The sequence below is a fragment of the Dromaius novaehollandiae genome, chromosome Z, assembly GCF_036370855.1.
Source record: "Dromaius novaehollandiae isolate bDroNov1 chromosome Z, bDroNov1.hap1, whole genome shotgun sequence".
NCBI lineage: Eukaryota > Metazoa > Chordata > Aves > Casuariiformes > Dromaiidae > Dromaius > Dromaius novaehollandiae.
The window spans coordinates 73928983-73941880 of record NC_088132.1 but is presented as its reverse complement, the minus strand read 5'-3'; the positions used below and the strand labels follow the sequence as shown (position 1 = coordinate 73941880).

The 12898-nt window shown below is 64.1% G+C and overlaps 1 protein-coding gene across 1 annotated transcript; it reads left to right on the top strand.

Annotated features, from left to right (window-relative positions):
* Positions 1 to 607: 607 nt before the first annotated feature.
* On the top strand, positions 608 to 12635 carry LOC112988017 (PHD finger protein 24). Its single transcript, XM_026108204.2, has 8 exons — positions 608 to 959; positions 6363 to 6735; positions 7634 to 7819; positions 8980 to 9058; positions 9649 to 9851; positions 10148 to 10314; positions 10638 to 10739; positions 11000 to 12635. The coding sequence occupies exons 2-8, from the start codon at positions 6367 to 6369 to the stop codon at positions 11094 to 11096; spliced, it is 1203 nt and encodes a 400-aa protein (XP_025963989.2). The 5' UTR covers positions 608 to 959; positions 6363 to 6366; the 3' UTR covers positions 11097 to 12635.
* Positions 12636 to 12898: the final 263 nt, after the last annotated feature.

Below are 12898 nucleotides of genomic sequence, written 5' to 3'. Positions count from 1 at the left end.
TGCTTTAGGGCTGCACCTCTGGTGTGAGGCAGAAGACCCCCCCCATCCTCTTCAGCCCGGCATCCCCCCCTCCAGCTCCATCACCTCCCACGCATCTCTGTGGGGTCCCCAGCCCGGCGCGGGCCCGGGCAGCACAGCAGAAAAGACCACCCCGGGCTCGATCCACCTGTGACGCCTGCCAGGATTCAGAGGCAGCCCCGAGGGCATCAGCCCAAGGGCCCGGGAGAGCCGAAACCCCAGGCGCTGCATTGCGCTCGGTGCCCTGCACTGTGTTCAGCCAGGAGCATCCTGCTCCACGACGACTGGCTGCAGGTTAAAGCGGCTGCAGGCAGCCTGCGGCTGGGGCGCTGGGTCTGGGGCAGACCCCACAGGGTGGCAGGGGGCTCCTTGCCTGCCCCGCTCCTCCACAGGGGCAGCCCCAGCTAGGCAGTCCTTGAGGTTGTCTCTGAGAAAGGCAGCCGAGCCCCAGGGCTGCAGGAGATGCAGAGAAAGCTTTTATTGGTATCTCCCAGCCAACGTCAGACTGGTTAAAAAAAAAAAAAAAATGCTTCGTCTCAGCAAGCTGTTTAACACGGCTCAGGCAGCAATTGGTACAGGGACAGCAAACCAGGCTGCATCTGCTCAGCCCCAGTCACAAGCTCCCCGCTTCGCCCGTGTGTGTGTGCGAGTGCATGCGTGCGTGTGTGCGGTGTGTGTGTGCACGCGCGCTAGACACAGGCATCCGCTCCCAGCATCTCGCCGTCTCCTGCATCCTTCAACAGCGAGCGCGCTGCTCTGGCTCCCCGGGTACCAGCCTCGCCTCTCCATCGCCCTGAGGGGGTTCGGACGTGGGGCGCCCAGCGCGGCCAGGGATGCGGTGAGCGCGGGTGAAGAGGAGGTGGCGGGAGCCGCGGCTGCGATGGGCAGCGTGGAGGTGGCTCTCTAGGGCACGCGCACTCCCGAGCTGGACCCTGACCCTGGTAAGTGGCTTTGCACCGCCGTGAGCTCTTTGCCTGGTGCGCAGGGTGGGTCACTCTGCAACACCCATGGGTGGGTCGCCCCACCGCCCCGGGGTGCCGCGGAGGGGGGCTTGGGCTCCAGGGATGGGGTGCCAGGAGGGGGGACGTGGACGGCGTGGGAAGGTGCTGCTGGTCCCCAGAACCCTGGGGAGGGAGATGGACAGGAGGAGCGAGGAGCTGGGCGGGAGCTGTGCATGCTGCAGGGGAAGGGACGCTGCTGTCATGGCATTTTCATCCCTCTCCGGGAGACGGAAACGTGCGACACACCTATAAAATCCACCCCGGCGCGGCAGGATGGGCAGCCTGAGCCGGGTGGGCGAGCGGCCACCGGCTCGGGGTCCCTGGGAGAGGGGACATGACAGACACCCCGCGAGCCCCCTGCAGAGGATGGGGAGGGTGCTGCCAGCGGCAGACCCCTGTCACCCGCTGTACCCGGGTCACCTCCCAGCAGCAGCCCGGCAGCACCCTGGCCCCGGCGCTGCCCGCGGGAGGGGGCAAGGTGGTGCCGCATGATCGCTGGGGATCCCCTCCGGATACCACCATTCCCGCCTGCTGTGCCCCCCCACATCCCTCCGGACACTCACCACCCGGCCGCCCTCGTGCCCCGCTGCCACCCAGCCCTCCCGCCATTGTCTCCCGGGCTGCAGGTCGTGCCGAGGAGGCCGTGCCCAGCTGCCCGGCATGGAGCTGGAGTGCAATCGCAGTGAGCCAGTCCCGTGGGGAGGCAAAGCCAGTGCGGGCAGGGGTACCGGGCGCATCCCCCCGCCAGCCCAGGTACTGCTCCGGCCCCGCAACGACGGGCAAGGAGGGCGGCAGCACCCAGCTCGCTGCTTCACTAGGCCAAGCACCTGTTTGCCCTCACTTTGCTCCCCTGGCTCTGCACCAAGGATGCGCTATGGGGCAGGCGGGCGCGGCTGAGCAGTGGGGCAGGGAGGGAGGCACCAGCCAGCCCTCTGGACCCACTGGTACCACGAGCTGGCTGTGTTGCTGCCCAGCGCTACAACAACCTATGGCCTCCGCAACACATCCATCCTACACCCATAGCTGCAGCAACCACACTGCACCCACAGCTGCTGCACCAACCCGCCCTGCACCCGTAAATGCTGCAAAAAACTACCCTGCACCCATAACCACTGCCACAACACACACTGCACCCACAGCCACCACAACTGCCTGCCCTGCTCAGCCCCAGTCACAAGCTCCCCGCTTCGTCCGTGTGTGTGTGCGAGTGCATGCGTGCGTGTGTGCGGTGCGGTGTGTGACCCACAACCACTGCAAAAAACTACCCTGCACCCGTAACTACCACCACAACACACACTGCACCCACAACCACTGCAACAACCCACACTGCACCCATAACCGCTGCAAAAACTACCCTGCACCCACATCCACCACAACCACCTGCCCTGCCCCCACAGCCGCTGCAACAACCCACCCTGCACACGCAGCCAGGCCGTAACACCCGCCTGCACTTTCAGCTGAAGCACAGCCCTGCACCCACAGCCAAAGTGTAACACACCCACCCCACGCTCCCAGCCGCTGCAACACCCACCCCACACTCGCAGCCGCGGTAACCCACCACACTGCGCCCACAGCCGCGGCAACACCCCCCCGGCACGCGCAGCCGCCACAACATCCGCACCCCACGCGCCTGGCAGGGCCATAACACCCACCCCGCGCTCCCCGCTGCACCGTAGCACGTGCCCCCGCACCCGCCGCCCTGGGACCTGGGGGTGCACCCTGCCTTGTCGACACCAGCCCCATCCCGCTGGTGCCCCTGTTTCCCCCCGCCAAGGCAGGACACCCCCCAGCCCCAGCATTTCCTCCTGGGAGGCCTCCGTGCCTCGGTTTCCCCACACAGAGCACTCCGGGGGACTGGGAAAGCTGGGCCCATTAGTGCAGGGATGATGAAGCAGGCTAAGTGGTTTTTAGCTCCTTGTTTTGCTCCAGGGCTGAAGCAAGGAGGAGCATTTCCCCATCAGAAGAGCAGGGGGAAGCAGCGCTGCCCGGCGGATGGAGGCAGCGGAGCACTGGGCCAGGGGAAGTGGAGGCAGGGGAAGGCCAGGGGGGTGAGAAGATGCCCCAGACCTGCTGCAACAACCCCCTGCACTGGCAGGGCTCTGCAGACCCAGCGGTTTGGAGCCTGTGCCCAGATTTAGCTCCTCGACAGGGGTGACCTAAAAATAGGCCCCATGTTTGCAGCAGGCAACAAGGTCGAGGCCGTGGTGCCTCATGCCAAGGCGAGCTGGGTGGTGGCACCGGATCCCAGACTGCCACCACACCAGAGCCAGGTGCCAGGGAGGGCGGCCACAAATAGCAACGGCGACACCTTCCCCCGGGATGCTTGGGGATGCTGGAGCTGCTTGGCTGCTGCGGCTGGCAGGATGCGGCCAACGCGCAGACAGGAGGTATCCGGGCTGCTATGGTGCCTGCTTTCCCCATGCCTCTGGCTTGGCACCGCTGCTGCTCCCTGTGGCCCCCCCAGTGTCTCACGGAGTGGGCAGCAGCAGGACCCAGGAGTCTTGAGCAGCACAGGGCTCTGCGTGGGGGTGAGGCCCCCCCCCCAGGCATGGCAAACAGGCCAGCCAGGGCACGGTGGAAGGGGAGGCTGGCGCGGCCTGGAGAGAGCAGAGCAGGTCTGGGGATATCTGGGAAGCCTCAGCCCTGTGGCAGGGCAGCAGGGTCTGACCGGGGCGATGGAGAGGGAGACCCAGGCCTTGCAGCTCCTAGATATGGGGGGTTTCCCTGCCAGGGCCATAAGGCAAAGATGGCTGAGGGAGAGCAGGGGGTGAAGGCAGAGGAGCAGTGACCAGGGTCCAGCTGTGAGGCACTAACAGGGCGAGGGAGGCCAGCAGAGCTGAGGACAGGCACAAGCTGTGACAGGAGTGTGAAGGCCTCTATGCAGGGCGCACAGCAGCTGGTGGCACTGGCTGTAGCAGGACGTACTCAGGGCAGCCTTGGGACAGGACAGTCATCAGGGACTGGAGAGGCAGAGACGGGCTGGGCTCTTCCAGCAAGGGCACCGGGCAGCGGCACGTCCACGCTGCGAACACGGGCTGCTCAGCGCCGGCGGGGCTGGACCGTGGGACATGTGCATGGGCACACTCAGCATGGCTGGGGGCCTTTGGTGACACAGGGACCTGCAAAGGCAGTGCCGTGGGGTCCTCCCTGCTGCACCCCCCAGCTTGGTGGCTTGCAACACTGCCCTGAGCAAGAGCCAATCCTGCCCACAGCCCGCTGCAGTCCTGAGCAGCCCAGACAGGGGGTGGCTGACACTGCAAGGAGGCAGAGGCACCCAGGGCGTCTTCCTCTCCTGCTGGCACAGCCACAGAGATGCTGGTGCTGTGGCTTGTACACGTGCCTCCCAGCTCTTCCCCGCTCCCACCTTTGAAAAGCCCAGGCAGCCGCAGCGTGCCAGGCACCCCCTGAGCCAGGTGCAGGAGTCAACAGGTGCCCGTGGAGGTGTGAATGCTCCCACCTGCGCGTGCACGCCGCCGAGACACGTGTGCGAGCGTCACCGCCATGGGGGTGTGCGCCGAGCCCCGCAGCACGGCTCTCCGGCTGTGCCCGTACACGTATGTGCCCCACTGCGCGCAGGATGGGGCACACGTGTTGCACACCCGGCTCCACGTGTGCGAAGGTGTGTGCAGATGGCCCCCCGCGTGGGGGGCTGGGAAGTCACAGGCGTGTGTTTGAGGCAGTGTTTGGGTTTGCATGTGCGTGTGTTTGTGTGTGTGCACGAGAATAGAGCCAGCATCTGTGCACGGGGGATGGATGGCAAGATGTTAATGTGGGGGGCAACCAGGCAAGAAAGCGCGAGCATGTGGTCGTGCATCTGCAAACAGGTGCCAGAGCCGCTGGGTATTACGTGGCCATTTCGGCGCATGGGGAAGCCAGCGTGTCTGTGTGTTTCCATGCGTCTTGGACATTTGTGTGCGTGGGCGCCGCGCGGGGCTGTGTTTGCCCAGCCGGGAGGGCTTGGCAAACTCACAACAGCCATTGCTGGCCATTAAGACTCCCGAATCAGCTGGCTTAGGGATGACTGAAGGCCTGCAGCCGCTGCCTGCCAGCACGCTCTGCTTGGTGTCGCTGATGTGGGGTAGCAGTAATTACCGTGCTGAGGCTCCCTGCCACAGCAGTGCCTGCAGCGCTGTGTAGTCCTGTGGCCATGAAATCCCAGCGTGCGCACATGTGCTGCTAATTATCCCCCTACCTGGGGACTTCCCTGCCTCGGCATGTTGGCCAGGCTGGAGAGGCCAGGAGATCGCTGCTCTGATGTCCTCTCTTGCACGGCCACCGAGTGCCACCCACTTGCCCCTGGGCATGGCCTGGGAGCTCCTCTTGGCTGCAGCATCTTCCGCAAAGCAACCTCAGACAGGCCAGTGCTGGCACATGAATGGGGTGATGCTGTGCCCCCCATCACTGGAGAGCAAACCCTACTTCTCTCCAGCTTCAGCCCTTCTCCAGCCCAGGATCATGCCCACCTGTATTGAGACACAGCCCAACCTGCTATTTTTGCTGCCGTTACCCTCTGTTTTACCTCAGATACATCTCAGTCCTGCACCCAAAGGCCGCTTCTCTTCCCTCAGACACCTCCAGGCCCATGCACTGCTCCCCTTCCACCCCAGCATCTTTACAGCTCCCCTATGGCTGGCACAGCCTCCCCACCCAGCTGCTTGCTACAAGCCAGCTCCGACCCACGATGCCTAGCAGTCAGAGCAGCAACACACACACACACACACACGCACGCACGCACGCACGCACACACGCACACACGCACACATGCACATGCACGCACGCACTCCCTGTGAGGAGGAGAGAGACTAGGGAGACAAGGGAAATTTGGGGAGGGTAAGAGACCAGCAGTGCTGGCCCATGTACACCCTGGCCCTGGGCAGAGCTGCTGTGAGGATGGCCCCTGTTTCTCACCCCTGGTTGGCCAAAGAGGCGTTTCTCCAAGGGAGAAAGGGGATGCAAGCAGAGGGGCAGGATTACAGCAGGGCCCAGGATGCTGGAAGTGCTTTTTGTTAAGATGGAGTCTGCAGAACAAAGATGGGGTTGGCAGGGTGCCTGAAACCTGTCCCTGTTTGCTATTCCCCACCACCACCAAAACATTCAGACCCTCCACGGCCAAGTCGCCCCATGGGTTCAGCACAATCCCCCCACAGGTCCTCATACACCTGTGAGTGATTCCAGCGCACCAGCTGCCAAGGACCCCGTTTCTCCCTGCCCCGAGCTGTGCTCAATACAGCTGTAACACACGTTACACACATCTGGGCCAGGGACAAAGCTCAGTGCCCCAGGAGCGGGGACCAGCGCTGCACCCCAAGGCATTAGCAGTTGACTCCTTCCTCCTCTTTGCAGAGCCATGGGGGTGCTTATGTCAAGGCGGCAGACGGTGGAGAAGGTGCAGAAGGTCAGCTTGGCAGTGTCAGCCTTTAAAGACGGGCTGAAAGATCAGCCATCAACGCGGCGGCGGGCAGAGGCCGAGGGTTCGCGCCGGGGGACGCTGGAGCAGACAGTGCAAGAGGGAGAGGACGAGGCACCTGCAGGCCCCTCCCAGCCAGAGGAGAGCAGCACCAGCAAGGCAGCATGGGAACGGCTGCGGGACGGCCGGGGAGTGGAGCCAGAGGAGTTTGACCGGGCCAACAGGTTCACACCACCTGCCTTCATCCGGCCCACACGGGAGCTGCACGATGATGAGCCACCGGACATCAGCCTGGAGCAACGGGAGCAGGCGAGCACCCAGTGCCAGCTCCAGCCGGAGCACAGAGATGGGGCAAGAGGGACAAGGCCAGGGTGAACATGTGCAAGGGAGAGCAGACACAGCAGCCCAGGGGATCTCCAAGTGTCCCTAGCACCCACCGGGCAGCGACAGCCTGCCTAGGCACAGAGAAGCTCCTCTGAGTGGTGCAGCATGGCCAGGTTCGGCTGGCAGGGAGATGGCCCGGCAGGGCAGGGCCTGGGAGGCAGGAGTGCTCCCTCTCCAGGGGCAGGACCAGGCAGCTGGGAGGGCAGGAGATGCCATTCAGGGAGGTGGGTGCAACTGGGCTTTAGCCCTGGTCAGATATGCCCTGGAGGTACCCTGGGGTGCCTAGGAGGCGAGGAGAGAGGAGGGGTTACTGCTGGGCACAGACAGCTCCAGCTTTGAGGAAGAGGGAAGGAACATCTGATCTATGGGGTCATCCACACAGCCCTACGATCCAGCCAGCCTACAACCCCACCCAACCCTCCACTTCTACAACCCTACCCACCTCTCTGTACCTACGACCTACCCACCTCTCCACACCTACAACACTACCCACCCCTCCACACCTACAACACTACCCTTGCCTCCACACCTACAACCCTGCCCATCCCTCCACACCTACAGCCCTACCCATCCATCCACACCTAAACCCTGAATGCTATCCAACCTACAATCCCACAGCCCAGCCAGCCCTACCCACTCACCTGTCCATCCTTTCCTGCCAGCCCATCCACCCCCCTCCAAGCCTACACAGCCAGTAAGTCACCCGAGAGGCACTGCTCCACGGTGCCCTGAGCCCCCCACATTGAGAAATCAGCCTTTCTGTCCATGCTGCCTCTCTGAGCGTCCCCATGGTACTGAGACAGAGCTACCCACCACTCCCCAGGTCCTCAATGATGAGATGTGTGAGATCTGTGAGGTGTGGACAGCCGAGAGCCTCTTCCCCTGCCGCATCTGCAGCCGGGTATACCACGATGGCTGCCTGCGCCGCATGGGCTACCTGCAGAACGACAGCGCCGTGGAGGTGACAGAGACCGCGCACACTGAGACAGGCTGGAGCTGCAACTACTGTGTAAGTGCCTGGGGCAGGAGGTGCAAGGGCTTCTGCTCCGTGGGTGCAGGGCAGGGCACGGAGGCTGCACTGGGAGCAGTGGCTGCTCCCTGGGGAGGTATGCCCACAGCAGGCACAAGCAGACTCCCACATCATGGCCTAGTCCAGGGTGATGGGGCACCTGCTGCTCTTTGGCTCCTCCTGCAGCCCATCTTGGCCTGACATGGAGCTGCCAGAGGACAGGGGACACCGACCCTTTGCCACGTCCCCACTCTGGCACCCTCACCTGCAGCCAGCCCCCCAGCACCTTGGCAAGAGGCCCTGAGGAGGCAGGGGAACTTCCCTTCAGGGAAAGCAATGGAGAGTTTCAAGCAGCTCCAGCCAGCAGCTTTCAGGCCAAATCTCTCCCCAGGGACCACCTCCATCTGCCTCTGGGTTGTTCAGGAACTCAGAGTCCACTAGAAAATGTCCCCCCATTAACACCTCAGTGCAGGCAGCCCCATGGGGATTGACCTCATGTCTCCACTGCTTGAGGTGCAGAGCCCCCCCACGCCCTCCCCTGAGCCTCTCTTCCTCCGACTGCACCGACATGCCACTAGCGCATGGTGGCACCATGGGACATGCCGCTGGGCATGCAAGGAGCTGTGGCAGAGCTGGAATCACGCCCAAATGCTGGCAGTGTGAAGCAACCACACTGCAGCATCTCTGGGTGATGCAAACCTGGGATGGCGCCTCATGGTGCTACACCCAAGCACCCACCCCTGCAGGCAGCTCTCACTTCCCAGGCTCAGATGTCCAGAAACCCATTCTGCAGCTCAGCTGCCGCTATCTGCCCTGTGGCACTGTGCTTCACCTCTGAAACACGCACCCTGACACAGCGCACTGTGCCTCTGTGCATGACCACATCCACGTGTTCGAACACATGTGGATACAGCCATGTGCCCACATGAAAAGCCCCAGTTCATCCATCCACATGCATGGAAAGAGGACGGCAACCCTTGCACGCTGGCAATAAATTCATGGGGCAATTTGGGCATAGGGGAGAGCCAGAGAGGCTTGGGGGAACGCCGCTCCTGCAGGGATGAGGCAAGGGGAGTGTCTCCACGTCCTGGTGCTGCAGGAAGGCTGGGTGCTAATGCCTTCCCATGCATTTCTCCCACAACTTCCCTTCCCCACCCCAGGACAACCTCAATCTCCTGCTGACAGAGGAAGAGATGTACAGCCTGATGGAGACCTTGCAGCAGTGCAAGATCATTCCAGGTGCGGACCCTCCCCGTGGCGGGACAGGCTGAGCCCTCGCTCTCCCCCTTACACAGTCCCGGCCCCTGGGCTGGGCACTGCCGCTCCAGGGTGGAGGTGTTGCTGCTCCCCTGACTGGCAGAAGGTAAAAGCTCTGCTAAAGATGGCAGCCTGTGGGGTCCCCCATTAGTGCTAGAGGAAGCAGGGAAGGAAGGAAGGGGAAGGAGGGAGATGGGGGGAGAGGGAGGGTGTGTGGTACTCCCAGGGGCCTGGAGAAAGGCAAGAGGAGAGGAGCTCTCCCCATCACTTTGAGGCTGATGGAAGGGATGCCCCAAGTTGCCATGCCTCTGAGAACCACCCTGCTTTGTGTCCCCAGCCTCAGGCCAGGCATGGGGTAGCTTCAGACCCCCCAAGAGCTGCTCTCTCCATCCTTTCCCTTGGCAGTGCTTAGAGCCCCATCACTGGGATCTCCCAAGGTGTGGGTGATGCTCACTCTCCACCTGCCGAGATCCACAGGAGGTTCTCTGGAAGGCAGGGTGGTTTGGGGAGGCAGGCCCCAGTCCTGAGGCATCACGCAGGCACACTGATGGGTGCCTGGCTTGGTTCTGCAGACACCTGCCTGACTCTGGACGACTTCCTGCACTACAAGCACCTGGTGCATAAGCAGCAGTTCGAGAGGCCCATGGGAGAGGCCCAGGAGGAGCGGGCTGCCCTGCAGTTCTCTGCCCTGGACCCCGACAAGAAGGGGCACATCGAGTGGCCGGACTTCCTCTCCCACGAGTCCATCCAGCTGCTGCAGAAACTCCGGCCACAGGTACTGTGACAGCACACAGGGGTTGGGGGCCAGCTCCCTGCCAAGGGACCAGAAAGGAGCTGGTTGCTAGCAGGTATTGATTGCAAGTCAACCTTGACCCGGCAGCAGGCTTATGACCCATTGGACAGGTCCCCCAGCCACCTGGCTGGCGGTGGCTTTCTCCAGCTGGGGCATGGGAAGGTGAATAGCTTGGGCACTGGTGGGGCTGGAGCTGTCCTGCGGTCAGCAGGAGGTTCCCCATGCCCAGGCCCTCTGCCTTGGCACGAGCACTCCCCTTTCCCCTCTCCACCCCCCAGAACTCCCTGCTGCGGCTGCTGACAGCCAAGGAGCGGGAGCGGGCGCGCATGGCCTTCCTGGCCCTCGACCAGGACAGCGACGGCTTCATCGGGGAGAGCGAGTGCCACAAGGCCCAGCATACCTGGTTCCGGAAGCACCAGAAGGAAACGCCATCCTGCAACGTCAGGTAAGGGGACACAACGTCAGGTAAGCAGACAGAGACCCACGGGGCGCCTCTACCCAGGGCAGCTCAGACATGCACTTCCACAGCCTGCTTTTGTGGGTGTGCTTTTTGTCCCCCTTGCTGGGAAGAGTCCAGCAGAGCTCCCGCATCCTTGCAAGAGCTCAGCATAGGAATAGGTGCCCCTTCTCCGCCTTTACCTCTCCCCATGGAGTCTCCTTCTCCACGGCCTGAAGCACCCTCTTCCCCCCGGCTGTTTGGGGTGGGCACGTTGCAGCAGTGGGATCCGCTCTGCCCACAAAGAGCACTGCCCTCGCTCTTCCCTGCAGCATCAGCCACGTAGGACCCATGTCTGAGAGCAGCCCTGCCAGCAGCGGCAGCAGCAAGAGCCAGGAGAAGTCCCTGCTGGCCACGGAGCAGGAGGAGGCCAGGTGAGGCTGGCTATGGGGCGTCCTGGGCACTGTGGGGTGTGGGCAGGACCTAGGGCCATTCCAGGATGATGGTGGGCCACACACCCCACCAGAGACCTGCCTCTGCCCCGCATGCCCCAGGGTGGCGGGGAGGATGCCCCCATTTTCCAGGAGAAACAGAGGCTTAGCAAGAGGCGCTGATTTATGGGGGGAAGCCGGGGGGCGAGCCGGGGGGCGGTGGGGCCGGGCGGCAGTCGCTGACGCCACGGCCGGCCCCACAGGCCCATCGACTGGCCAACCTTCCTGCGGGAGAACGTCGCCTACATCCTGGCCGCCCGCCCCAACAGCGCCGCCGTCCACCTGAAGCCGCCGGCGTAGCGCCGCCCCGGTGAGGGCGGCCCCGCGTGCCCCGCCGCCGTGCGCCACCACGGTGCCATCTTGCCTGGCGGGGCCTCCCCCCACTGCACCCCACCCCGCTCCTTCCCGCTCGCGTCGCCACGGCAACCTGCCCCGTGCCCCCATTGGCTGGAGGGGAGACCACTCCCTTGCCCCGCCCACCAACCCCACGCCGCGCCCCAACACCTGCCCCAGGGGACGCCGGCTGCCCATTGGCTGGCGGGGAAGCAGCCGTGACGTCCCCGCCCTCCCTGGCTCGCTTCGGATTGGCTGAGAGAGGCCTGCATGGGGTGGGGCCCAGCAGGTGCTGGGCTCTGATTGGATGAAGGAGGTCGGGGGGCCAGCCCCAGTGTGTTCTAGTCTCTGATTGGCTGATGAAGGCTTGAGTGGGAGCAGCCCCTGAGCATCCTGGTCTCTGATTGGCTGGGGGAAAGCAGAGCTGGTTCCTCCTGGGCCCCACTGGTGAGGGGCAAGGAGTGACTCCACGGCCCCAGGACCCGGGGCACAGGGGCTGCCCCAGGCCCTGCCATGGGGCCAGCCCTGGTGTGTGGGGCGGGGGATACCCTGGGATCCCCCCAGACCCTGCTGTGGGGCTGGCCTCAGTGTGTGGGGCAAGGGACGCCCCAGGGTGCTCCCAAGTCCTGCCATGGGGCCGGCCTTGGTGTGTGGGGCAGGGGATGTTCGGGGTGCCCCCAGACCCTGTTGTGGGGCCGGCCCTGGTGTGTGGGGCAGGGGACGCTCTGGGGTACCCCCAGACCCCGCTGTGGGGCCAGCCCCTGGTTTCCACAGACCATCCTGCAGCATTGGTACTGGAATCAGGAGCTGGTTCCCGGCAGGATTTGTGCCCCGGGACAGAGGGTTCTGCACCCAGGGAGAAGTGGGGTGCCATGGGTGCAGGCGGGAGCTGGGGAGGAAGCAGAGTGTGGGGTGGCGCTGTGGGGAGACCTGAGCCAGCCTCCCACGTCACTGCGGGGCAGCAAAGCATGCTTCCCGCCCAAGTGCCCGCGCCCCACGGCAGCGACGCCCCGAGGCCCAAAGCCAGCACTGGCTCAGCCCCATCAGAAATGGAAGCCCGGGCACGGGGAGAAGTGAGGGCAGCTCCGTGCTCAGCCAGCGCACGGAGGATGGGCACTGCTGGAGACCTTGCTGCGTGCGTGCCAGGGGTTTGGATGCCTGGGCAGCATGGCTGCAAGTGGCTGTCCCCATCCCCTCTGACCTGTGGCCCCGCGGCGCTCTCAGCCTCTCTCTGCTCAGCACCCTGGGGTGCCCGGGGCTCGCAGAGACGGGGTGCCATATCAGGAGATGCTCCGCTGCTGAACGCCCCATGGTGCCTGCCCCCACCACCCCGGCCATGTTTCGCACCGGGCTTGCGGCCTCGCGCGGTGCTGGGCCAGGGGGACGTTTCAGACAGTGGGTCTGAGACAGCTGGCTGGAGCAGTGGCCGGAGCGAAGATGCGGCGGGGGCCGTGTGCGTCGTAACGTCAGCCCTGTACTGAGAAGCGTCCATTAAACAGCAGTGTCCAACTCCCTCCAGCTGCCGTTCTTCCGGGCCACATATCCTGCCAGCCCAGCCGGCTGCTCCAGAGCCGCGCAGGGCTACTTCCCAGGGGACTGCTGGGGTCCCCACTGCCGCCTCGCTGAAGTTTTGGGCTCAGGTCCCTGTCCCATCTGGTGGGCTTCGCCTCTGCCTTGTGTCCCCTGAGCCCTGGCCACCGCTGCAGTCACCAGGCTCATGGGCAGAAGTCTGGCAGGTTTATTGAATGTGAATGGACCATCCCCAGCTT

Excerpts from the sequence above, each read along its gene's own strand:
- LOC112988017 (XM_026108204.2), top strand. The coding sequence starts at position 6,367 with ATGGGGGTGCTTATGTCAAGGCGGCAGACGGTGGAGAAGGTGCAGAAG. Across the intron at positions 9,852-10,147 it reads TGCAGAAACTCCGGCCACAG|AACTCCCTGCTGCGGCTGCT; the intron begins GTACTGTGACAG and ends TCCACCCCCCAG. Across the intron at positions 10,315-10,637 it reads ACGCCATCCTGCAACGTCAG|CATCAGCCACGTAGGACCCA; the intron begins GTAAGGGGACAC and ends TCTTCCCTGCAG.